Source organism: Scatophagus argus, chromosome 8 (genome assembly GCF_020382885.2).
Source record: "Scatophagus argus isolate fScaArg1 chromosome 8, fScaArg1.pri, whole genome shotgun sequence".
Classification (NCBI taxonomy): Eukaryota; Metazoa; Chordata; class Actinopteri; family Scatophagidae; genus Scatophagus; species Scatophagus argus.
The window spans coordinates 7,333,781-7,358,233 of NC_058500.1; the positions used below are offsets into that span (position 1 = coordinate 7,333,781).

Here is a 24,453-nt window from a genome sequence, read left to right on the forward strand (position 1 = left end):
TTTCTCATAGTCAATTATTTTTTGCCAGCTTTTTGAAAATGACTTGCTGTCACCAAAACAGTCCAATGTCCCAACGGTTTACAGCTCAACTTTCAACAAGTCAGTGTAAACACAAACGGGGCCAGGATTAAAAGGCCTCGATGTTTAATTCTTTTACAAAGTCCAGACCAAATTAACCAAAACTACAGGTGTGAAAGCAGCCTTAAACAGCACATATTGGAGGACCTCCAGTGTAAGTACTCACTGTGGAAAGATGACAATCTGTATGAATGATATGAAACAGAATACTAGTAGAGTACAGGCAACGTAGCCCCCAAAACGATCGTCCACCTTCTTGGCATACTGAAACAGGAAAAAAAAAAGCAGAAAAAAGAGTCCAATATGAGCAGCAACTGGTTCCCTGTCCCATACATATAAACCGTACATTAATTGAAGAAGAACAGATGCTAATCAGGAGCCTTCGTCCGAACCTTTTTCTCTAGGCTAGAGGTCTGGAAGGTGAGCAGGAACTTCTTAACGTGGTCTTTTCTTAGCTGATCAATGCTGCGAGCGTCAATGGCTCGCCCCAGAAACTCATCCACTTCATCCTCCGGGTTCATGGCCTCCTGAACGCCACGGCTGCAAAAAAAAAAACAAAAAACAAAACAAAACATAAAAGGGTCCATGAAATCCAATGAAGAAATGAAGCCATTTTCACAAGTGCATGCATCAAGAGTCAGTACTCACTTGTCTTTACTGGAGGTCTCATCAATCCCCTGAAGAAGGAAGACAAAAATTAGGATTCTCACAAAGAAGGTGCAGCCAAACTCTGTCAGGAAGGAGTGTGTTTATGCTGAGTCTCACCATTTGTCTGAAGACTTTGGAGTCTTTGGTCCTGGAGAAGGTTCTGTCGGGGACCCAGCGTGGCATAAGCCCCTCATTAGAGTTGGCTCTCGTCCGCTGCATCTTAGCCATCATCGCCTTCTCCTCCTTCTGCTCAGAGGGAACAACATGAAAGCTTGACCAACTGTTCTCATATAACACAACACAGTGAATGACAATATAAGTGACTAAATACAGTTTTTCATTCTGGCTTTTATTACACCCACGATGGGCAGCATACAACCACTTCAGGATCTAGAAGAAAATCTCATTCACAAATCTGTCCACTCTCATCTGTGAAGATTATGTCTCTGTGGTTCTGTTTCTTCACAGTTACTGTTATTCTGCTTGTCACTGTTGACCTGCAGCTCAGCTCCACCACATTCAAGAGTCTAGACCCCACTTAGAGTAGGTACTCAGTTATCTGTCAGTTAGCTTTGCCCCATTTGTGACGTACTTTTTAGGCCTGATTGGAAAATTTGACATTTTTCTAGTTTAAAAGCTACGTTCAGGAATTTATTTTGAGAAAACTGAAGAAAAGAACATATCTGGGTACAATTCTGAGAATACGTCTCAAAACTTTATAGTGTGGAATGAAAGCATAAGAATAAAGAAAAAAATCAACAAGCAGGAAGTGAAAATGTAAGAACATTAAAATCAAATGAAAACGCCAACTGAACATTTTTGTATGTGTACATGTATGTTGTATGTGTTTGCTGTGGTAAATAAGCCTTTATTTACAAAGATGAACTCGGCACACTGTTATTCTATGGGAAAAGCAACATAACTTGCACTCTTGCACTGGACTAAGAGAAGGTGGTTTGAAAATAAAATCTTCAGTCTTCAGCCCGAGGTAAAATATTCCAGTGTTCTTTAAAAAGTTTTTTTCCTGAATGTGTACCCTAACAAACCTGTTATATTCTAAATAATCTGTGTGTGTGTTTGTGCACTGACCCGTTTCTGGCTGCAGCCGAGGACCAGGAAGGTCTCGATGCTGTTCTCCTTCAGATACGCATTCCTCTCGCCTCCAAAACCTGGTTCCACCTCGTAGTCTCCATTAAGATACTGCAAGGTGGCCTTAGTGATGTGGATCCGCCTAGAAAGAGACAAGAACACAGAGAATTTCACATAAAACCTGAATGTGTGTGTGTGTCTGTATTTCAGCATGAAAATGTGAATGTGACTTTATTGATTCATTTTCACAAATTTATTGATTTATGGAGAACTTGGCAATGCTGGACACATGTGTGAACCCAAGCAGCAGCTCCAGAATAACCACATAACACAATATGTCAGGGGCGTTATCATAATGTAAATACATAAATTAGAATAAAAACAATCAAACTGACAAAACATCAAACGTATGTATGTTTATATTATCTTTATATTTACTTTTCAGTTAGTTACTTGAATAAAAGTTAAGCAGTATTTGAAGTGAACCTCATTTTATCCATAATAAAGTATCTTAAAGAGTCTTTGTAAACATGGAAATTCTGTTGACCACCAGCAGGGCCTTGGGTTCATAGCTATTGTGCACTGTGATGATTTATTCTAACATGCAAACTATAAACCGTGTGTGCTTATTTAAGCGTGCTTATTTCCCTCACCCTGCTTTGCCTCCAGCCTCCATGTGATTGGCCAGCGTGACATCGTTTGACCACACGTCAAACTGCCACTTCCTAAGCCCCAGCACGCCGCAGTGCACGCGCCCACTGTGGATGCCGACGCGCATGTTAACGTTGACCCCCGTCACCTCCCGCACCAGCCTGCAGACGCACACGAGACACAAAACTTTGCAGAATACGCCGAACAAACTGACCCCAAAACTAATACCACACATATGCAAACTGTCTTGACACTCACGAGATGGCCTCTATCATGTCGACGCCCATCTCCACACAGCAGTGAGCGTGGTCGGCCCGGGGTTCAGGCAGCCCGGACACACAATAATAACAATCACCCAAAATTTTAATACGTAGACAGTGGTTCTCCTGAGAAAGGCAGAGCAAGAGAGGGAGAAAAAAATGGAGGACAACACATGAAAACACAAAAAAGAAGTTAACAAATTGTGGGAAATTTTTTTTATTCCCCCTCTTGCAAATGAGAAAACTGACCGAAACTATAACCCTGGATCTGGTTACAAAATCAGACCTCTAAAGCTATTTCCTTAAAATGTCAACCCATTACCCCAAAAAAGCACAAGAGGACACGTGAAGACACAGACACAGGAGAAAGGACGCTGTGTGTTCTCCTTACCGACGCCAGCTTGTCGAAACGGGCAAAGAGTTCATTGAGTGTCATGACCAGCTCCTGAGCCGTGCACTGAGAGGCCAGACTGGTGAAACCCTCGATGTCTGCAAACAGAATACTGAGCACGAGACCAAGAGGTGGAAAGACAGGGAGAAACAGGAAAAACACCATTAGCCCTCGGCTGGGATGAGGCATCTTCATGTAAGATTACTGTTCAAGTTTTAGCAACTGTGCAACTCTATGATCATTACAACAGCAGCAGCATTATTTTGCTGCATGTCACTATCAGGGCTGCTGACCTTGAGAGGCAGAATGTTTGACCTCAAAGTCTTTTGAAGGAGATCTGTGCCACTGTAATGTGTGTGTGTGTGTGTGTGTGTGTGTGAGGAGGGAGAGCGACTGTGAACAGTGTGTTTGCTCAGTGCTGTAATTGAATGTGTGCTGAAGCTCTCCATCTTTGGGGATTATCTTATCTTGGCTGCTGGTGATTAAGTATTCCCTCACTAGTGTTAATTAGCCTCCGCTCTGCCAAACCACTCTACCCTCTTCTGACTCTGTGAGCGCGCGTGTGTGTGTATCACATTCATGTATAAAACAAGAAATACGGAGGCCAAGAGTCCCAACTGACCTGACATTGTCATGTTTCTGGATATAGATCTTATGGAACATCATGTCTTCCTTCTTGGCATTGATGTCAGCCTTCATCTCCATTGCAACATGCCTTGGCAACACTGAAAGCAACAGACGCTCCTGGAAATCACACACACACACACAAATTCAGATTGTTATTCACAATGTTACCATCTATGTCCAATCACAGACTGCAGTCTCTGTGGCATGTAGATTTCTGAAGAACCAACATGGTGGCTCTGACTGTCGCCATCTTGGCAACGTCTGACTCCGCCTAAGTCTTGGCTAATCCAAAAATGGCCAGAGTTGGACCACACTCTTCTTGGACAGTCTGTTAGTGCAATAGCAACCACACGGCAAGCCGTTTGTCCTATATTTGCATGAAAATAATTCAAAATACACCAACACCACAAACACGACTGAGAGGTTCAGTGACTCGACTTAATTAAGGTGAAGCTCAGCAGGCAGCTAACAACTAGCTGTCCCTCAAAGCAGCCATTCGCTTGCATCTCTTCAAGCCTTAATATATTTAAAATGAGTGAGCGAGATAAAAAATTACAGTTGTCACAAATGTTAGCCCAAAAATTAGTCCTTAAGACTAAAACTTTTGTACCAGGGTGTAAACATGTTTATTTCTGATGTGAACTTATAGGGATCTATGGGGACTGGCTTTCTTTTGAAGCCAGCCTCAAGTGGCAACTCTGCAGGTTTTTTTTGCGCTTTTGTTACTTTAATCACATGACAACACGTGACAACAGAGTTTAAGACAGAAAGGCACAGTCATTTCTGCCACTCAGTCAAAACAATAACGAGATGAAAGATGAAATTTGATGAAGCAGTGTTTCCTTTTCAGTCTCTGACGTATCATCTAGCGTTTCTCCAGAAGTTGCAGCAACTTGAGGCAACCAAATGAAAACACAACATAATTTCAAATAAAATCATGGATTTCTTTGGGTTTGAACATTGTTGGAAATATTTGGAACCACTCAACAAAATATAGAACAAAAGTCTTTTCGTTTTTAGAATTTTACTGAAGAAATAAAAATTATGCCTTTTATACATTTCTATCCAGTTCTTATTTCTTCAAGAGCTTATTTCAGAGATTATGATTTGGGCTACGGTCAGTTTAAGGACTGCATTTAGTTTTAGGCAAAAATTAAAGGATAAGTCTGGTAATGTTTGTTATTCCTCTCTCAACAAATCCCATGAAAGTGATCCTCTAACAAGTAACGTATCTGTATCCAAATGCTCACATATCTTAATCCTCTTTGCCACAGAACTCCATTGTTGTCCAAAAACCATTAAACACACATCAGTGAGCCACACTGTTGCATCATGAACACCATTGAGCCAATACACACTGTCCTGCTGCCATTAATACCCACCAGCACACCAAACATTAAATTTACGGGTAAAAATACTGTCCAGCAAGTGCATCGTTTGCTTTTGCGTGAGTGTTGCTACAATGTGCAGCTGTTTCAGAAAACTGCCGAGCCTTTTCAAAAAATGAAACTATATATACATGACCCACTTTCAAAGATTTACACCTTCAGCAGGAACAAATGGGCTTGTCAGTTACTGTACCTGCTTCCAAGAGCCCGGGAGTGTACTCACAATTGTGCATTCTGATCCACGCACAAAGCTAAGTTTCTTTTTAATTTGAGCACATGTGAAACACTTTTACAATCACATCACAACCTGAATAAATGTTATTATTAGATTTTTACATGGAGATTTGACCATTTTGCTTTCGAAATGTTTCCTGTGTATACACGTCTAAAAAGATTTGTGACATCCTTTTGGATTTATTTACACATTGCTAAATGTGTGTGTATGGAGCACCTGATAGGCGTGGACCAGGCTACTTTTGTGTGTGGGGTTCACGAATACAAACTGTGGTGCTGTGGTGAAGTGCTGGAATAAAACTACCCCCAAATCACTGTACATATCCAAATCTCTTATTTTGACACTTGGACTAGATACATGAGTTCATGTATTGCAAGTATTTCATGTTCATGTTTAATTTTTATAACAGAAATGATTTCGAGGATGAGGATACTTTGTTTCCATATATATGTATAAAAAGGCTGTCGTATATTATGGTCATTACAGTCATATATACATATAAAATGCACGTATGTGTGCAGGTTTACCTGCTGCTGATTCTCCCTCTGCAGATGTAGTCTGGCCTGAATGTATCCTCTGGTCTCCTGGAAGGCTTGTCTCTGGGAAACCTCAGCGGGGTAGTGGGTACAGATTCCAATGATGTTAGTGCACAGGAAGATCAGGACGTTAGCACTCACCTGGACAGAAGACAGAGGAGGGGAAAAGAAGTCGTCAAGAGGAAGGAAAGAAGGAAGGAAGGAGGATACTGCTAATCCCATGACATAACAGAGGGAGAAACATGATTTAAACATAGACTGTGTTTCCTCATCAAACTAGACAGAAGATTCACTTCTCATGTACCTATGTTGTTGTTGTTGTTGCTTCTGAGACAAAATGGTTTCATGAATCAATACCTGAGTGTTTTACTAAGAGAGAAAAGTGCAGAGGATGAAATGTACAGATTTAAATTGTGTAAAGAAACTGTTTTATATATAAATGCCGGGATGTCTTTTCTTTCTTTTATGTGGGTTCAGTCTTAAATTATAGTAAAACTGTGTGGTTGACTGTTTTCATTTCAGTTAAAGTAACAGTGAGACTGACAGATAAACACACACAGATAGATACAGGCCTACTGTACACCTTACTTTACCGGAAAATCCTCAGATAAAAAGTCATAGACACATTAACTGACGACAGGCCTTTATTGTACTCTTATAAAGATTTAAATTATGATACCAGTGGCTTGTATTTCATTCTGCCGATTACCTCTTTTCTCAAACATTTCTGTCACCAATCTCTCTCTCAAGAGACTCAAGGCACCATGTAAGTGCACTATGTGATGCACTAAAACATGACAAAATCTTCTCGTCCCAGATCACATCGTGACACACATCCACCAAAGAGAAAAAAAATAATAACACATGAAGAGAAAAGTCAGCCTCTATTACCTGTTTAGTGTAGTTCAGTTAGATTTTCTTTTACACGTGAAGCTCAGACTTCTATTAAATTGCAAAAAACAAACAAACAAACTTCATTCATTTTATCAAAATCAAAAAATCTTTTATTTTGGTAGAGTGAACTCACATATACTGTTTTTTAATAAGCTGACAGTCGTCATCCACCGAAATCAGTAGATACATTTCTTGCAGAAATCCAACTGAAATACTGAGGTTTTAAGGGCCTTCCAAATTCTTTAACTTTTGCATAGTATTAACGATATCATTAGCTCTAAAAGATTAAGAAACATTTACATTTTAAATCATGATGGAAATCACTAGAGAGAACTGTGTTGTGTATGTCACAAACCCAAACAGTAAAGAAAACACAGTGAAACCTCTGAAATGGAGAAACTTAATGGAACAGAATCTCTGAAGGTTGCAAGGAACTACTTTCTTTTTGCAGCTCAAAAAATCTTCACTCATCTTGAATTAATGATACGAACATATTTTTGATAGGTCAGACACAAACCTTTCTTTCTTCTTCTTGGTTTCCAGAATTATAACACCTTCTACAGCTTGATCCAAGACACTTGGGTTATTTAAGTACTTTTGTTGAGATTACGGCTCATCCTTTAGTGTTTTGATCAACGTGCTTCTCTAACAGGCCTTCACTTTTGAAATTATCTGAGCAAGAGAAAAATCCATGTGTATCTTCACACTATTACTATACTGCACACGGTTAAACAAATGTGAGCAGTGATAGTAAATTTAGAATACTTGTTAAGAAAAATACATTGCAATCTTTTCATCTGTTCTAATAAAAAAAGAAACGCATTTAAGTAAAACTTCCATGCAAACAGAAGAGCATGAATGCATGAAAATGTATAAGATAGCTACAAAAGAATAATGAGAACAGGAAAGGAGGGTAAAGGTGTCCCAAGGTGACATAGTTTACACAGTTTATCACAGACACAGGAATAGAAACAGATGGGCAACGGACTGTTGAGTTTAAAAAGAAAGCAAACAAGGGGTGGAGTGAAAAATAGCACACAGCGGCATAATGGACAACACAGATAAAATGGAAGACTGACACATGTTGAGGGTCGGAAGGAAATGAGTGGTAAAGGAGCGACACGAGGAAGGAAAAGGACAATGTGAGGATGACAAGAGTAAAAAGAGAATGAGCGAGTGAGATCTGCAAAGAGAGAGAGAGAGAGAGAGAGAGAGAGAGAGAGAGAGAGAGAGAGAGGAGGAGGAGGGAGAGGCAGGAGGACAGATATGGGCCACAGTGACATTAGGCAGATGGCTCAGAGTGCTCAGCTCTGTTTACATTACTCTCACTGATCAAGCAAAAACAGCCATGAGACAAAAGTGAACCCTGCAGCACGGTGCGTGTTTGCAGGTGAACGCCTCCTTTTTGTCTTCATGTGTGCTGTGTGTGAACATGTGTTTTCCCTCCCCATGCAGGGAGCTTCAGGTACTGTAAGCAGTTATGGGTTGAGGTTCACTCGACGTGCGCCTCACACTTCATGTGTCTGAGCTCACAGGCTCAAACTAATTGCTTGCTTTTCTCAAGAGGGCAAGGGCTAGTGGGTTTACAGAGTACACAGTCAGGTCCTGTGTTTACGCAACAGCACTCCACCTCTTTAGGAGCTCTGCTTGGCAGTGTTTATCTGCTACCTGTACACACTACCACGCTCCCAGCGCAAGGCCACTGCACCTGCTCATGTCCTCTGCTCGACAACACACTCATTTATCTAAACTCATCACTCATTACCTTATCCTGCCGGCCTTTCCTGTGCTGGTTGGTCCAGCACCATTATAATCACACCACTACGCATTCTAATCTTCATTGCTCACTCCCTGTCAGGTAGGGTTCATGACTGAGTTACCAACATGATTACGGTGTACTAAAAGGGTTATGTTCAGTTCGTGAAGGCTAAAATAAACCAAGAATTGAACATCACGTCATTGGAAAATCACACAAAAGCAGTCGTCATTTCCCCTGGAGGGTGACATGATGGGAGCAGCCAGCCAGTCTGTGGAGAGGACCTCAGCCTAATCTCTGGATATCAAAATGGCATTATGTAAGAGCTGCTCTGATCTCGACAGAACAGGCAAAACAGCACTAATACTGACTATTCAGCACAACATAGATTAAAATGTATTTTGCCATAAAAAGCGTCCAACAGCTTAGGAAGGATATGCAGGCTTAATCAATGGATGATCAACATGACTCAACGGACACATTGCTGAATAAATGACTCTACGCTTAACAACTTAGGCTGCTGCATACCTGAAATACCTCCAACAATGAAGATAAAACCCCTACGACAATGCACATTTTACTGATTCTTGCAGTCTTTCTCACACCCACTGAGCTCTTTATTTTACTGTCAGACAAGAAATATTTAGAAGCCCATTTCTGCTACGTATTTATACTGAATAAAATCACCATTGCCTTACTTAGGTCTGAATATTTCACATTTCACCATACATCCTATTTAAGGAAAAGAATGATTTGATTTTAACATACTGTGGGGCTTTAAGTGTGTGGTCTACCTGAAATATTATGAAAGCTGAATTCTGCCACAATTCTGCCAAAACAAAATCCACTCCACTCCCCCCCTTATCTAACCTTTACAGTTCAAGACTTGCATTCTGATTTCAGTTCTGTATGGCAAATTTTAATTGATCTTTAAGTACAAAACGCACGTTGTTCTGTACAAAACTGACTAACTCCAGTTAAATGAGTATCACTGCCCTTAAAAGGACAAATGACCTCTCGCAGTAACAGAAGTGGACTTAATAACAGTAACGACGGCTCGGTTCCATTAATTGTCCCAGTGACGGAGACAGTGAACCAGCACACACAACAGCAGGACCTCCTCTAAGTGGACCATCATTAATACACCTGTGAGTGTCCTGCTATGACATGTCAAAACGTCTGCTGTGCAACCAGTCGATTGAAAGAGTATCCCATTATGAATACTGTAGTTTCTGGCTAAAACTGGTTCAAAAGACACACATTAGCGATGAACTGACTAAGTCCTTAAAAGCAAAAGTGGAATTTCTTTTTTAAAATAAACCTGCAGGAAGCAAATTGTCCAGTCAACCTTTCTATCCCTTAGGGACTGTGGTGATACAATTTAAATGCATTCTCCCACCTCCACTCTTCAACCTCTATAGATGCAGTCTATCACCCTGCCCTTAGATTCAGTGCTGGAGGTGCCTTTGGAACACACTGTTGTTCACTAAATGAAAAAGTTGGGTGGCCGTCGCTGGCAGTGAGAAGAGAACGGCACTGCATCCCGTTTATCTACAAAGCACTCCTTGGCAAACTACCTGGGTGTCTTTCATGTTTTCTTATTTATAAATCAGGTTCCTAAAACTATTTGGTCCTAAAAAAAAAATTCACCATATCATTACTCAGACTGTGAAATTGGCTGTAAAATATTATGCTCCACACAAGTGGAACAATCTGCAGAAACTGTTAAAAATTAGCTGACAAACTGATCCCTTTTAATAAATTTAAATCTATTCTGATTGAGTCAGAGCAGTACGAATGTATCCGTTTTCATATTCATGTTGCAGTCCTTGGGTTGTTTGTCCTGTAACCTTTGCTTCTATTTTGCTGCTATTGCTTCTGATGTAGTGCAATACTGTTTTATACTAAATTTTTAAAGTATTGTATTTTACATGTATTGTAATCAGGGTGTCACTGCAAAAAAGCAAAAAGCTTGTTTTCAATTTTCATCCCTGTTTCAAAAAAAAAAAACCAAAGGTGTGCATACTACTTCATAATCACGAGATGCTTCATTTAGAGTATATATTAATTAAACTGCTAAAACAGAGCTTGGCATTACACCTGTGAGAAAGTTTATCTTGTTTAGAGCTAAATGCTAATGTCAGCATGCTAACATGCTCCCAAAAACAACGCAAACATATTTATATTTAAGAGGTATAACGTTAACTCTGTTCCCTATCCTTTTTAGTGTGCTGGAATGCTAACATTTGCTAGTGACCACAAAACAATCGACACAGCCGAGGCTGACGGGGCTGTTGTTAGTAAGCCGCTGGATGAAAAATCAGAGGATCACCAAAGTTAATTAATTTCATCCTGAGGGGGACTATGAATGCCTGTACAGCATGTTACAGCAATCCAACTGATAGCTGAGAGATTTCAGCCCTGATCAAAGTGGTAGATCAACCGGCTGACTGATCACCTTCCTAGAGACACACAGAGGGAATACAGAAAGGGCAAACGCAACGATGATATCCACCTTCTCCAATGATATCCACCTGCTCATCAATGGCAATGCCTCCACATCCAAACACTCATCCCCACTCTATACCTTATAAAACCCCTTTGAAGCTACTGTTTCCAAGTTGGGCGAGCAGGCGAGAACGAAAGGGGGGCTAATGGAACGTTCAGAAAGCGTATTTAGATTTTTTTTTTCTCCTCCTTTATGATGGATTTAACACAGCAGCCTTTTACTTTAGCAGGAAGTCTGTGGTCCTGACAGTGTGTCTATAAACATTGACTTTAAAGGCCATCGGGCACTTTTTCAAGACTGGGAAAGAGTGCTGTGGGAGAGAGAGCAATGTGGAAAAATATGGACAAGTGTAAGGATAAAACCATAAAAGATCATTTGTATCAGCTATAATCAATATTTTTATGTTAGTGAATCATATGGGTACTTGTATGTGAAAGAGGTCGTGACTCACAGAGAATTATGACCAGGCTGCAGCTTCTTCTCTCCGCTCACAGCAGCTTTTAGCTCATTGTTTTGGTTTTCCGCTGCATAACTTCACAGCTTTGGTTCATCCTCACTGCTCTCATAGCTTTTTCTTTTTTTTTTTAAAGGCAGGCAAGTCTCTGTATATAGAAGTCCTCTTAAGGCCTCTAAAAATTATACGCTACCTTCAAAGCACCAAACCACAGCTGGAGAACATAGTGGAGCATTTAGCAGCTATAGAGCCAAATATTTCTGGCTGAAGTTGGTAGAGACCAAAATCAGGGCTAAAGGAAAGTCAGTATTTGACTTAAAATTACCAAAGGTCCAGAACATGACTCCAAAAAAAAGATAATGTTTTTCTATAACTGATGTGTATATAAACAACTGTTATTACTGTTATTACATAACATCAAACGGGCTGAAAAGGTGATAATACATCAGCAGTGCATTGACAGTAAGTGGCCAAAAAATCTCTTTTTGCAAGTCTAATGGCCAACATTGAATAAAACAGATCAAAAGAAAAACTAATTCAGTGTGTCTGTGCAATGAAGTAATTAAACAGTCTAAATCATGACTAACTGTCTGCACTCTCCAGCCAATTCCATTTCAATCTAAACAATCTTAAAACGTCTGAGGTTTTCATAAAGTGCATAGTCCACCGAATCCAGTACCTCTGCCACCCGCCCCCCCACCCCACATCCTGTTTTCCATTCCCTTTAACAATACTCAGCAAGCACCTGGCACTGATCACAGGAAGGTGTGTGTGTGTATGTGTGTGTGTATATATATACATGCAAATGCGAAAAATTATCAGGTCAGGGAGGATCTTAACATTTTCCCCAGGCACCTGGTATTACTATTTATTTTTCTCAGACCCCTTTCAAGTCAGTTGACAGAATGAAAAATTCAGAGGCTTAAAAAAGAAAAGACTGAAATGACTACTAAAAGAACAAAGACTCTTGCAGGACATTTAATTTCATTTACACATTAAATCCCTTTAGTTGAGAAGAATCAATCGGACACATGCTTTGTCTCTTATGGCCAATCAGTCAGTAACTCAGATAGATGCTGTTGATATGCAAAAACAAGCTTTGTTATTACATGTATGCTGCCATTATGTTCACTTTCCTGACTCAATATTGCTGTTAGGGAGCTCATTTTGAAGCCAGCAGTCATTATACACCTCTTATGCATGGAAGATTGAGATGTGATGATGGTGGTGATTTTATATATAACTCAGTGTTGTTGAAGAGTCTCTCTCTCTCTCTCTCTCTCTCGCTCTCTCTCTCTCTCTCGCTCTCTCTTCGTGTGCTTCTTTCTCAGTCTTGTGAAAGGTTCTGCTTAGTGTTGGCCCGAGACTCACACCCACGGAGACTGTGAATTATCAGAGATGGCAGCGCAGCTTTCACTTAGCAACTATCACCCACATTCCACAGCTTCCCTCCAAAGACCTGCAGCCCCCCACCCAGGTTCAGGGAAGGTGCAGCGTGGCGACCAGCTGAGGGAGGGTTGGTGGGTGTAGGGGTGGGAAGATGAGTTTGTCTTACAGGCTCATTACACCGACATACCGCTGTCAGAACATGGTGTGTTCTCAGCATGCCAAAAATTGTTTTCCATAGCAATACACCCATTTTGTCAAATGTCACATACAGGAGTCCAAATGCCAACTTATCAATTCACTGCTCAATAAGTCCCGCCTCTCCTAGTTACTGTTGCTTATTTACAGACTTTGAGCTCTTGGTTTGTACGTAATACAGAGTCCAGCGGTAACAGTGGCAGATTTATCTCTGAAATTTTTGGTAATGTTATAAACACTGGGGTTTTCAGAGGTAGACAAAAGGCAGCTTCTCATTTCAAGTCGCTTTTTGCCGGTTGAAACGTCGACTGTCACCAGCAGATTTGATTGTCTGTAACTAGTTAGCTAACCAAGCTCTTTGTAGCTCATACAGTTGGTTGAAAGCACCATCCCTTTTTAATGTTTCCAGTAAACTTGTGTCAAAACAGCAACCCTGGAAGCAGAGTCTTCAACGTGCCCTTGACGGCTACATGGATGATGGTGCTAAAGCTGCATGTCTCAGGCTGAAAGTGAAGATCCTCACCCTTTGAAGGTGAAAGCTAACCAGAGTGTTTGGCAATGTTGTGCTATCTCAGCTAACGTTGACCGGGGTTATAGGAGTGCAAACCCAAATCCAACAAGAGAAAGAAGGACAGAGCTGCAAAAGTTAACCGAAATTTTGATAGCATCCCAGTAAAGCCTCCACACAGTGGATGTGCTAGTTATAAGGATATAATAAACCGTTTCAGTGGGTTATGATATGCTAAATCAGCTTCGAAGTGGCACTCCATTACAACTGCAGGTAGCAGCTAGCTTTTCAGGGGTGGCAATGTGATGAATTTCTCACAATTTTGCTTTTGTGTTTTTGAACCCCCACCCCCCACTCCAAGAACTGTTTAAATGGCAGATACCGCTCACACTGCAACCCCATGTACACCTCGTCAACAAGCGGAGAAAAAACTCGACAATGCGCATGGTTACCGTTGCTAAGCTATGACTGGACAAGTGCTGGTTCAAGCAGCAGTTAAGCGAACTGCCAATTAATCAAATAATCCTTTTCAGCGCTGCATAAATTCAAATGGTTCTGAGCTGTCTCGGACTGCTGAGGTCACTTAAATGCACTAGGAACATAATTTCATGCTGACATGGAAAAAAACATTTAGCTGGACAGCACTGTGCAGAGGACTGTGTGGAGAACAAGATATTGAATTTATAAGGCCTTTTCCCAGGGGGAGCAGTGACTGATGGGATATTGTTGTTGAAGTGGGGCCAGCGAGAGTGCAAGTCAGAGCTCATCGGCCTTTGAGGAGCATCTGGAACTCCTTAGAGCATCTGTGTTAGATCAGGCTCTGTAAAACACACTCTAGGACCCCAAACACAATGACAGTGCTTTACTCATGACAAACCATAAGAGTCTCCCCCGTAGGTGTTGCCAGTTATCTTTCTAGAGAGCGTTGATTATTTATTTCCATATTCTTTCTTTTCATTTATTATTTCCTCCAACCCCCCCTCGTGCTCTGGCTCGTGCTCACTGTCACTTTGAGTCTTTGTGAGAGAGTCTGTGCATGTGTGTGGTGCCAGGCATCTGCTGGGTTTGTGTACTCAGCCTGAGCCTCGTGTCTACACACAACTCGCACTGGCCTTATCTGAAGTGACCAGAACCACATCAACAGATAAAGAGTCAAGCCCCGCCCTCTCACGCCGCTCCCTCCCTCAGCCGGGTGGTCTTTCTTTTTTTTTTTTGAGACACTTCGACATGTGTGTGTCTCACAGCGAAAAAAAACCCTCACATAAAAAAATCAGTCTTTTATTCTCAGAGAAAAGATGTTGTGAAGCACAATCGGCCGTCCTGTCGCTCCTGTAATTTGTGAAGAACAGCAGGGTAGAGTTTTGTCCTTTCTCAGGAAATGATTTTCCAGGACATTTCCAGGACAACATCAATCAAACTGTTTAAAGGTATTCTTAGTTTCTGAAATTTGTCATCGCTGTGACTGACATGAAGCAGTGTGTTTTAAACAAAACTGCACCACTGTGGTGTGAGGGAACAAAATGGAATATTTGCGCTCTAACATGCGCAACACATTATCAATTTCTTTAGTTGCATTTATTTCAATTTCAGTTATAATTTTCTCATTTTCAAAGTTGTTTCCGTCAAAGTAAATAGCAAGTCTCTTTGGATTTATGTTTTATGTACTCCTAAAATGTGAATACAAACAGTCTTTGGATTCTCATCATAGATCTTTACATGCACAGCACCGAGGGAGGAAAAAGGTTGCAGGAAATGTCGACTTGCGTAAATCTCATGGATATATGGATCAGAAAAAATATCGTCTTGCACATAGAAAGAATGTGACAAAGTCCAGCCCACACACACACACACACAGTTACACACACACAATTACACACTTGTTTCTATCTATTTATAGTGAAGAAACAAACAAAAAAAAGACAGATCATGCTGAGGGTTTGCTTGGAAACTTTCTGTAACATTGTTCAGCTCTTACTGTGTCCAAAATCACCCCCCTCATTCACTTCTCCTTGAAATAAAAAGCATTCTAGTTTATTCTACACAACATTTTACGCAGAAAACAGTGTACAAGCCACACACAGTAAGTACGGAGTAATGTGGATATAGCCCTACAGTGGAAAATAATTTACACAGGAATTTGTTCCTAAAGTAGACAATAAAACATCTGGAGTCTTTTTTACTAGTCAACTAATTCAATCCTACAGTATACAGTTTACTCTAGAGTACATTAGTAGCTGTAATCTTGCAATCTGCAAAGGAAGTAGTATATTTTTGTGCATATTTAAGTAAAAGATATGAGTCTCAATGTATAACACGTAAGATAAATCACAAAAGAGCTCAAAGTGGGTAGCTGATATTAAATCTTTTTCTTCAAAACAGCAAATGGTGCAAATGTGTATTTCTGCTAGCCAAAGTGTGATTTATTTAGTCACAATATATTTTATCACAACAAACGTGTTTTTCCTGGTCATCACTGGGATTTGCTTTTGGATAAGTCACGGAACATTTCTTTTTGTCAGTCAACATAAACGTATGACTGACAAACAGCAAACAGAATTCGATTAATAATAATTCTATTTGTTTGGCTTTTCTGCATTTCCTTTTAGACATCTTTGAGTATTTCAGACCATAAACATAAATAATGTACTGCGAGGTCGTGAACTATCACTTGTAATGTAAGGGCAGTTATTGTGTTCATACTGGCCCATGTTCAAACTCCTTTTTCCTCACGTTTCTATAAACATGGGCAGGGACATGCTGGGGGTTCTAGCACTGAAAACCACACACTACGCACATTTCTGTTGGCAACCAGGCGGGTGTGACAACTGTGGAGAGAATAGTCACACCGGCATTGGAGTGTTCTTAATTAAAGAACAAAATCTGCATAAAAAAAGAAGGGGGTTTGAGAGAATCCAAACCTTTTTCACAATATTACCAAGTTTTTCTGGAACACAAGGGACCCCTGCAAGGACGCTAGTCTCTACACGCTGTGGACAGACAACAGGTTCAAGGACAACTACTGTGAATAAACGAAGAGCTTCTTAGAGGAGTTATGTCAACGTTAGAGGAATGTAAAGGAGTTGTAATTAGCAATAAAACCATTTATCTCTGCTGAAAGAGGAAACTCATATAAATAACAGAACCATACAAGGTCAATTATTCAATCCAGTGAGATTTCTTTCCAAAACATGCATGTTTTAGGCCTGAAAACAAGTCCTGCACTGTCTCCACATCACCGGGGCTACAAACACGCACAGAGCTGACCAGAGACAACCAGACAACTGGCAAACAACATCCTGTGTATCCCTGCCTCTTAACTCCCCACCAGCTCCACTCATATGACCTCTTCTCTGTCAACTTTAATTATGGACTGTCTCATTTCGACAGCAGGGGGGTGGGAGGAAAACAAAGCAGGAATCTATCTGAGCAGCCAAACGCCAGTGTGTCTAGAAAGCTGGGACCCCTGCAACAACACTCGAGCTTTCAGATTCTCAGAAGACGTGAACAGCAGAAATCAATTTTGATTTTTACTTGAAGCAATGGTTATCAAACTGTACGCCAGCAAGCTGAATTGGGTCTCGGCTGCTCGAGTCGTAGTTGTTTCCATGGCAACCGCTGGACCAACTGAACACAAGCGCCGAGGGAGACACTTAGCAATGCTGTTTATCCTCCCATCATTCTCAGAAGTGATGCTAAACTGATTTTCCGGTGCTCTTATTGGTCCACAGATTAGCTGACTGGTGATGGTGGTGGTGGTGATATGTGTGTCTGTGTGTGTGTGTGTGTACTCATGTGTGTCCATGAAATCCTCATGCTAGTAGATACACAAATGAAATGCACTTACACAGAAAAAGCACATTACGGACTGCAGCCTGCAGTATGTGGATCCTTTGAGTAAAGCTGTGGTGTGTGTGCGTGTGTGTGTGTGTGTGCATGTGTGATCCCATCAGTCAGCACCTATCATGGTCATGAGCAAAGTGTACAGCTCCTGCCGCGTTAAACACACAAATTATTTATCAAGGAGGCTGTAGAAGGACTGCGTGGGGAGAATATCGGATTCTCCTCCGATCACACCGCCTTGCTGCCTCCTGCTTCCCTTATACAGGGTGTCTCAATCTATAGCTGCAGCTTTGCGCAGGTGATCATTAGAAGCTGACACTTCCTCCACTGGGACACAAGTCTTTCTGTCTTGATGCACACAAGGTTATTCCAGCACGAGGAGCTGCTGTGAAACTGTGAACAGCTCATACAGTTGATAGAACGTGAGATTTGCTCTGATTATAATGTATTTATTCTTAGTCTAACATCCTGGAAATTTAAAAATTGAGTAAACAGCCATTTGGAAAGTTTGACGTGAGACCATAGTGTACTTGCGCATAGACTAAGAGTATGATTACATAAGCAGCAAGTTATTTAAATTGTATTTCATTATCTTATCTACTGAATAAAAAAATAAACACTTAAACACTTAGAGGGAGCTTGACAAGAAGACCTGTGCAACACATGACAACTTAATGTATCACATTTGGACCAAATAATTAAAAATTTGTCAGAGACCTCATTTCACAGTATCTAATGTTTCTCCTTGCTGTATAAAAACTGTATAAAATGCTGTCTTCTTCTCTAAATTTAGTGTAAATGGTGAAATCAGTTGAAACAGTGTGTTCACACGGCTGCTAAATGTTGGCAGGTAAGAAACACTTAAGACAGGCTGGTATCATGACCCTCTGACAAAGTGACACAATGCATTTAATGTCCATTTTAAGGCAGAAATGATGGATTTGCCAAGCCATTTGCAAACTTGTAAAACTTACCGAACAGCTCTCAAAATTCCACAGATTTTCAAAGGAGTCTGGGATATTGTGGTTACTAATTACATAACAGTAAACCAATTGGTAATCAGCATGTATTCCATTATGTCTTTGTTGTGGCTTCTTGTTGTTTCACAATGTTGTTGTTTAAATGTGGCCCAGGACACATCATCACACACTCTACTAAACAAATGTGGTCACATGTGGCCCAGATCACCTTCGAATGTGGTCTGAGTGATCGGATCTCAAATGCTGGGTGCATTCACACCTATTCTCAGCGCTGTCCACTTGTGATCGGATCACTCAGATACCCGGTCTGAACAGGGCCACTGACTGCCCCCTGACCCAGAGCCCACGTTGAGGCCTTATTTGTCCTCTGTGCTCCTTAATGGGCTTTTTAGGGGCTTAACCCACCATCACTGCGGTAGTCAAACATGCATTACAGTATGCTTCATTAACATACAACAGAAGAACACAAATAAACTGTAGTAGTTTCTGTGGATACACAGTATCAGCCTCTACACCAGGGTCACGTCTGTGCAGAGAAAAAGGGGTTAGAGTGACCTGCCTGTTGCTCTGACGCAAGCTCTGATAAGACTGTTCCATGTGACGCAACAGTTAGCAGAAACGCCAAGGGCTGGGTATTTTTATGAACCACCTCTCACAGCACTCAACAGCATCCACAAAACAATGTTAGCCATGATGGGGTGGCCATAAAGCAAATACTGCTGGGGGGGGAATGTATAACAATTAGGAGGTTTCAGTCACAAAACCAAGTACATGTCATTGACAAACATATTGGCAGTATGGCCCAGCAAAGTGAAGGGTGTAAAGTCTACTTGGGTTTTAATAGCGCATTCTTCTGATTAAATCATTTAAAGAGACGCCCACACATACAGGTGAGTAGCTTTGGGCTTAAAAACAAACAGCAGCAATTCTGGCAAACAATCTGGAAGTTGAGGCGACAACTATTACAAAGCAAGGGATGGTTTGAGTGTGAGTGTGTGTGTGTGTGTGTGTGTGTGTGTGTGTGTGTGTGTGTGTGTGTGTGTGTATACTGATAGGTGCGACATGCACATCTGCAGGTAATGTACATACTGTGGCTAACTGATTTCAGCCGAGGAGACTGAGAAGTAGCAGCAAAGTGCAGCTCACATGTAACAGGACATCTCCATTACAAACCATTTCTCCTATGTTAAAGCTTTGACAAATTGGTGTTTGTTTCAAAAGTGGCCCTGTGTATACCAAGACGTTTCAATGGTGTGTGTACAATAAGACACTCAGACCGAAGCTGAGAACAGACACTCAATTCTACGGTACGCAGCTGTAAAAACACACACAGCAAAAAAACGCCAAGAGCAATACAGCTTAAGAAACAACCAGATGGACTGCATGTGTTTTGAAAGGTTTAAAGGGATTAAGGGCCATAAATTTCAAGACACGATTATGAAATACTTCTCATATAGCAAACAGACACCATCAAGATGTCTGCATGAGCCTCAGTTTCCTGACAGATTCTTTTAGCCACAACAGAGAATAAAAACAACATAAAAATAGCAGAAAATAATTGAATGAATGTTCTGTCAAGAGACTCTGTCAATACTTTTATTCTGGGCTTTCATGTCTCTGATTCGGAACACTTGTTTTCTGTTTTGGACTGTGTACTGCAAGTCGCTGGCAATGTGATTTAGTATTTTACATTCAACAGCCCTGTCAAAGTATCAGTTCATATAGGTATGGTAACTACTTAATAGTAACAAGGTTGTGTGGTTTCATTCTTCAAGCAAATAGTCGTATTTTATCACATTTTGTCATATTTTGAACAGAAGTGAATGTGTAAGGTGTTATAAGAAAGTGACTTCACACTATGAAAACTTAATGCCATGTTGCACAGTAAACACAAAACTAGATAGTGTGAAGACTTTTCGTTTTCAAAGCCCCTGACAACATGGTTAAATATTTCTCTTAAAGAAACACAAAATATCTAGGACTACATAAGCTGCAGTCAGAATTTAAACTTGTAATTAAGCATTCTTACAAACCTATCAAAGGTTTAACCAAGTTAATCGGTTTCATCAGGACTGGTATGATCAGATTTGATTGACAGACTCCTGGCAACATGAGCAAACTACCACAAAACTGTCATCACAAATGTTTCTGCGTCATCGTTTCTAAGTGAACCCAAATCAAGCCAAAGAGAAGAGGTAAAAAAAAAGACCAACATTGTTGTTGTTATTATGATATAAAGTAAAGGGTTTGGGTAAGATAAGTTTTTAGGGTATTCAACAAATCCTCCACCAAAATTTGCTGAATTTTGAGTGTGACTTTCATATTACTTCAATTTATACTCTTGCTGTACATAAATTACAAGTTTGTCAAAAATAGCAAAATCAAACAACATTTTTGGGAAGGGGGATGTAAACTCCAACCATAGCTGCTGCTCATCCAGGATCTAGTCCCTGTCCAAGAGTAACTGCTCAACCAGACCCCACCACGCAGGTTCCTTCTCGACTCGCCATTTAAACCTGCAGCGCCAGCAAACAGTAGACGACAACGAAAAGAGGATCAGCATTTACATCGTTCCTCATGTACAACTTCATCATTATCTGTACCCATCAACACCAATGGAACCCCAGTAGGTTAATGAGTTATTGGAGAAAGAGGAAATACTTGCACACAAGCGTGAATCGGTGATTGATGACACTGCTTTACTGTGTCACATAGCACACGGACGACCTTAGGAATAAACAGCATTGCCGGGCTGCAGCTATCTCATGACATTCATTCGCTTAACGATGGCAAACAATGTTGGAGCTTGTGATGGATTGCACTGTGGGATATCATGCATGAAGTTACAGGGCTTCCAGCGGTTACTGAGTTCCCACGAATCCTGAATCTCATCCTGTACTTCAGTAATTAATTTACAATAAACAGTCACAACATTGAGACAAATTGATCTGTGTTTAAGTGACTGGCTTGGGTTGTTTTCTGAGAACAGATATACTGCAACTGGCCAACATATGAAATATGTTACTGAATGCATATCTTATAGGAACGGTAGAGACATTATAGTGACAGTAAGTGACTCATAATTAAGTCCTGCATCCCCCTATTGTTTTCATGTAATGGTATTCCCATTATGTTCTCCATAAGTTCAACCCCCCCCACCAAAGGACACAGCGGTTGTAAAACAGCTACGGCAGTACAGACAGCACGAAGCAGCATACAGTGTCCCCCACCCAGGCCTCACCCCACCCTTGGAGAAAAGTACAAAGCGTCCCTTGTGTGAGAGCACAGAGATCTGAGTGATACTGCTTTATATCATGGTATTCTCCCACTGTCACAAAACAGCACACAGTCATAGACACACAAACACACACACTCACAGACAGCCGTCCAGCCAGGGCGGTTCATTCAGCCCACTGACCTTCAGCAAGCCCCTTGGTCCTTGGCATGACACACAAACAACAAACTGTACTGCAAGAGCCATAAGCCCCAAAGTAAATGTGAATATGCAGATACGACGCAGCGACAAAAAACAAGAAAAGGAATATAAGAGGCATCGGCTTTGTTGCCAGGTCACACAGTGTAGCACCGCGGCATCGTAACCAACAAGACGGAGGAGACATTTTAAATGGCCAGGAACATGTAGGAATGAAAGGATGTGTCAAATTCAGTCAAATTACAATAAACACACCAACACTTAATGGTGTATTTAATTACTTAACAGCTACTTTCACCACACTGTTTGCCATATTTCACTTAAAGTAGCGTCAGGTTTTGAAAAAACATTTTTTGGGGGCAGCTTGCAACAAACAATTATCTTCGATTCCATTTAATTGTGATTTATCAATAAATAATTTTTGTATAGAATGTCAGAAAAAAATGTACAAAAGTCAAATGCAGCAGTGCTAAATGTGTTGTGTTTTTCAGATGAATTTAACGATTAACTTCCTGATCGGATTTCTGTCCACAGAATCAATAAATTGACTCAACATCTCACTTTTTCAATCCAACTTTAACAATACCACAACACATTCTGTATATGTTTGTTTGCAGCCTGCAAACGCAGTTCAAAATTCAGGATGACATTTGTTAACGGTTGAAAAATTACATTTAGTGAAAAATGTGTCTTTTCTATATTTTCCTACATGTTGTACTTGGTGTCTTAGAAAACCTTGGAATCGCAGTTGCAGGCATTTAAAGCTGCGCTGTTCAAAATTATTTAAGCAACAACGTATGTGAAAGGTGACAGCTGCAGTGACGCACTCACAGAAGCCTCTTTACGGTTCTGTTTCACTGTTCCCATCGACCACATTTCCACCCACTGGAGGCTGTTGTTTTCAGCAAAAAAAAAACTACACTGGCCAGCACCAGCCGGCAGACAGACAAAGCTAGTACCTAGCTAATGAACATAATGAAGGCTTTTGCTGCTAGAGCCAGATATTTCCCTCAGGAGTTGGTGGAGACCAAAAACTGAGATAAATGCAGGGTGAGCACTGGACTTACATTCACCAGTTGGTCAGAAAACATGACTCCAAATGAATACTAATGTTCCTCTATGTCTGCTGGATGTGTAATGACTGCGCTGCATGAATTAGAGAGATGAATCTGTCTTGTTTTCTATCATGTATATTTGCAATATGGCCTCAGATAGACAAATGCAACACCCAGAAACTGTTCATGCTCTGAGAAGCAGCTATAAGCTGAACGCAGCCAATTTAAACATCTCCACTGACTCACGAAGACCTAAAAAAACTCCAACAACAGTTTGCTCTAGACCTCATCACAGACCCTTAAAATACAGTGTTCTGGATTTGAATAGTGCTTTGCTACACTGCATACAGCGAGATCAACCAAAGGCTCTGTGACAGAATTAGAAAAACCTGCAGGATAAATTGCCCATATACTGTCTGAGAAACAATATGACAGAAAGGGAAAATGAACAAAGTGCCAAAATAATTTCCAACCAGTTCACCATCGGTGTCACTTCAGGTCAACCACGAGAAGAACAGAGTAGAACAGTGAGACGTCAAGACTCTCCTACCTGTTTCCAGAGGAACTTGTCTTCCTGGTTAATCTGCCAGGTGGTGACCACGTGTATGATGGAGAGCACCGCTCCACTCAGCACTGCTGCTCTCATCCTCACAGGCAGCAGAGTGTAAATGATGTAGATGAAGAACACGGACCACCAGATGCCTTCTGAAGCGCTCCTGGGTGCCACCATGAGCACCCCGAACACCTGTACCGACACCAAGACTCCGATCACCAGGTAACTGACCATCCACATGTAGTCCTGGTGGAAGCCGTTGCGGTTGCACACGACCATAAGAGCCATAAAGAGTGCCATCGCCACCGACAGGGCCGACGAATAGGCCACGTGAGGGGCGGCATGGACACAGTGGAAGGTCAGCATGATGCCGCACACGATCACAAGTACACCCATGAGCATGGTCAAGGAGCTCTGGTTCAGCCTAAAGAAGTAACGCTGGTATAGTCGCTCCAGTTTGCGGGACTGGAATTTTTTTGACTGGAACACCCGCACCACCCTGAGCCAGCAGTCTGCAGCTGTCACAACCCCTGCAGCGCCATTGGGCCCTTCGTCGCCCATGTCCCCGCTTCCTCCATTACATCCGCCTTTCCTCCCTTTCAGCTCCCCGTCCTCAAAGCCCAAGTCGACGGATTTCAGACCCACCCCTTCTCCGTGAGCCCCTCCCCTTTTGCCATAGTGGTCTTCCTGCCATCCACAGCGAACGCCGAAGTTGCCCCCGCCTCCCACCGCCCCCGCCACCCCTCCGCGGTGGTGCTGATGGAGGGGGGCTCCAGAGGGGGGCTCCATAGCATCTGGGTCCCGCAGACAGCTCATGTAACGCGGGTTGCAGAGAGATGAGCCTCCCTTCCGTTTGGACTTCTTGCCATTGCGCTCCCCCCACGCAGTCTTGCGGTCATCCACTCTGGCGACTAGGAAACCACTGAACCAGGACATTCTGTATGAGCAGAGAGAGGAACATTCAGTACAGGAACAGGTGAAAGA

The 24,453-nt window shown here is 41.4% G+C and overlaps 1 protein-coding gene across 2 annotated transcripts in view; it reads right to left on the reverse strand.

Moving 5' to 3' along the window:
• Positions 1-24,453, reverse strand: part of LOC124063315 (adenylate cyclase type 6-like) — a 32,424-nt gene that overhangs the window by 4,357 nt on the left and 3,614 nt on the right. For both annotated transcript variants that reach the window (XM_046396838.1, XM_046396839.1), the window contains exons 3-13: positions 23,467-24,406; positions 5,895-6,044; positions 3,740-3,861; positions 3,118-3,229; positions 2,725-2,852; positions 2,469-2,627; positions 1,816-1,957; positions 844-972; positions 727-755; positions 471-618; positions 245-342 (exon numbers count right to left, since the gene is read on the reverse strand). In XM_046396838.1, coding sequence (XP_046252794.1) covers positions 245-342; positions 471-618; positions 727-755; positions 844-972; positions 1,816-1,957; positions 2,469-2,627; positions 2,725-2,852; positions 3,118-3,229; positions 3,740-3,861; positions 5,895-6,044; positions 23,467-24,406 — 2,157 coding nt within the window. The remainder of the gene's footprint in view (positions 1-244; positions 343-470; positions 619-726; positions 756-843; positions 973-1,815; positions 1,958-2,468; positions 2,628-2,724; positions 2,853-3,117; positions 3,230-3,739; positions 3,862-5,894; positions 6,045-23,466; positions 24,407-24,453) is intronic.